This window comes from Cryptomeria japonica, unplaced genomic scaffold (assembly GCF_030272615.1).
Source record: "Cryptomeria japonica unplaced genomic scaffold, Sugi_1.0 HiC_scaffold_563, whole genome shotgun sequence".
In the NCBI taxonomy this organism is placed as follows: Eukaryota; Viridiplantae; Streptophyta; class Pinopsida; order Cupressales; family Cupressaceae; genus Cryptomeria; species Cryptomeria japonica.
In genome coordinates, this window is record NW_026729371.1 from 27703 (window position 1) to 30849 (window position 3147).

The window sequence follows — 3147 nt, forward strand, 5'->3', positions numbered from 1 at the left end:
AATTTAGAGACATTCCAACTTAAAAATGACCGTCACTAATTTTTTCCAGCTCTTCTTTAATATATTTGTAAAAAAGAAGATAACAAAAACATTCGAAACTCGAACTATTTTTGCTGGCATAACTCTCAGCGCGAACTATTAGCAAACTGATTACATGAACACAGAACTAAGACTTATAAGTCGGTACTGATAAATAAAGACAAATTATGCGAAGTCCATATAAACAGAACTAGGATGATAGGAGAAAGACCTGTTATGAGCGTGGGCTGATAACCATACAAACGTTTCCAAACAAGCCTATTTTATCTAATGATAGCGAATGACTGATTACAGACATACTATGAAGACCTATTCAACATTTAAACATACTGGAAAAAAAATAGAGATGGTTGTACGTCGTTGATAAGAAAAACCTGCAGAACAAATTAAGTAAACAAACAAATTACCTAGGTCCAGATAACACGGACAGCTCAGCCGAGAAGAGAGACTGCTTATAAGAACCAACTGTTGACCCTGGTAACGCGCATGGAACATCATTGAAGGTGTCTATTAAACCTTCCAACGCCTTCACCACAATGGACATCGCTGGTCGCCTTGTAAAATTGTCCTGTACACACCACATTCCCACTTTTATCAATTTTACTGCCTCCTCTTTTATGCCCGTTTCCTCATTTTCAAGCCTCGGATAGACCAAATCCAATAACCTCCCTTCCTCTGCCTTAACTTGTAACAGTGAAAACAAGCCGTTTTCTGAAAGCTCTCTGCTTCGTTTTCCGCTGATAATTTCTATCATCATAACGCCAAAGCTAAATATATCTGCCTTCTCTATTATATGCATGTTCAACAACTCAGGTGCCATATACCCTGGTGTCCGTCTTATCATGGTTATTACTTCACTTTGCTCTCTGTTAATCAACTTTGCCAAGCCAAAATCTGACACTTTGGCATTGAAATTTTGGTCAAGGAGAATGTTCTGAGGCTTGATATCGAAATGAATTATACGATCTTGACATTCTTCATGCAAATATGCTAATCCTCTCGCAATATCAAGAACTACTCTGGATCTGCTCTTCCAGTCCAGCAAATATGAATGACTCTTGTTAAAAAATATCCATTTATCAAGAGATCCATTTGGTAAATACTCGTATACAAGCATCCTATGGAATTTTTCTACACAAAAACCCTTCAGTCTTACCAAATTGAGATGATCAATTTTCCCTAGCGTTTCCACTTCTGCCCTGAACCCATTTTCTCCATGTCCTGCTCTGTGAAGGCGCTTCACTGCTATCTTTGAGCTGTCTGACAGGACACCCTGATAAACTGAACCGAATCCTCCGCTACCCAACTTAGTGCTAAAGCCGTTCGTAGCGTCTTGCAGTTCTTGGAATGAGAACCGCAACGGTAAGCCTGCTGACCAATCAACATGATCATCCTCACCTGTATCCTCATCCTTTACTTTCTGCTGTCTTCTATTTGGATACCCTTTTATCCTTGCCCAGAATAAGATAAACAGAGCTAGCGCTCCACCCACAGAAACACAAATGATGACGACAACTAGGGACTTAAAGCGCTCGGACCTTGACTGGATTTTAATATAAGCAGTGGAATTGTAAAACTTATCTTCTGGACTCATAGTTTTCATAGAATAGATATTGGACTCTAGATAACAATAACCACTAGAAAAATTGGTCCCGTACCTGAAAAAAGCAGCTTTGCAAGAGCAGTTTTCGAGGCAAAGTGTTTTACATTCATCTCTTGATACCAATCCTGGTGTCGAAGCATTTTCATAAAGATAAGTAAAATAGGCAACGTGCTCCAGTTCCAAAAAGTGATGACCTTGGCGCCTACTAGTCTGTGAGCACACCAGAGGAACGCGCGGAGCACATCCGGAATTGGGTTCTGTGGCATCAGTCGGTTTAAAAGCCTTGCCATCTCCTGGACAGCTGCACTGACCGTTTTTGCAAACACCATAGTCTCCGCAAGCTCCTGGAGAATCACACTGAAACACTGATTTCATGAACCATGGCGAATAGTTAAGGACAGATCTTCCTGGATTTTTTTGGACCATGTAGAATTTTAAGCGTCCATCTGAACCCAATTTAAAGTAAAGACAGCCTTTGGGTATTGTAAAATGAATTGGCGGTATTCGTCGTCCTCGAGAATACATATTGAGGGACTGATTGTCGATCTGTGAATGAGTTAACTCCAAATCTACCTGTGGTGTCTCGGGATATCTGTAATAAATTTTAGACGGTGCTGAGGCTGTATACATAACAAATCCATCGTGAAGCAAGATACCATAGAAACAACCTTTCCTTGTATCCTTTGGAGAAATGTTTGCAGTAATATTCTGTCCCACCTTGAACTTCTGCCATGGCAGAATGATATCAGTTGTATAATCAAAAGATTGCCAGATGATTCCACCGGAGGTGTTATAGAGAACAAGGTTCCCAGATTCGTGTATCGCCATCCTTTGAAAAGCTTGGGTGGATGTATTTTTAGACCAGGCGAGAGTGCCATCTGAGTTCCTTAATACAAGTTCTCCTGTGGAGGTGAGTTTTAGGGCTGCGTTTTCTTGCAGCACCTGGTCTCTGTTTGCACACCACACCATTTGCATATCAAGCAGCATACCATCAGTGGTGTAGACAACAAAGAAAGCTGCAAATAGGTAGCTTGTGTCACAAGGGCTGCCATAGCAGAAGAATCCACATCCAAACTGGAGATTCACATCATTATATGAAATATTGCTGCTCAGAAGGATCGGTCTGACGAGTGCGTCTTTATAAATTGACGGTGTCAGGAAATGTAGAGACTGGATATTGTTCCTCTATGTTCTGCCTCCATACGCAGCTGCGGAAGTAATAGCAAGGCTTTCTGCAAATAGGGAGCACGATATAAGGAAGACTGGCAGAAGTAGCAAAAGCAAAGGAGGAGAGGACGAAAAATAGTCCGTTGTCATCATTTTTATAAACAGCAGTTCTGTCCGAGAGAGAGCACCGAATAATAACATGCTCGAATGAAAGACGATTTAAATTTAGCGAGTTCTAAGGGCAATGAATAGGGAAGCGAGGAGTTAGGTTAAATCATAATGCCAAGTTGAAGAAAATCAGTGATATTGAAGACAAAGTCTCTTGTATTAATTTAGAC

At 40.7% G+C, this 3147-nt stretch overlaps 1 protein-coding gene across 1 annotated transcript; it reads right to left on the bottom strand.

Annotated features, from left to right (window-relative positions):
- Positions 1–442: 442 nt before the first annotated feature.
- LOC131036978 (G-type lectin S-receptor-like serine/threonine-protein kinase SD2-5) lies at positions 443–2817 on the bottom strand. The gene has a single exon (XM_059216053.1). The coding sequence runs from the start codon at positions 2627–2629 to the stop codon at positions 443–445; it is 2187 nt and encodes a 728-aa protein (XP_059072036.1). The 5' UTR covers positions 2630–2817.
- Positions 2818–3147: the final 330 nt, after the last annotated feature.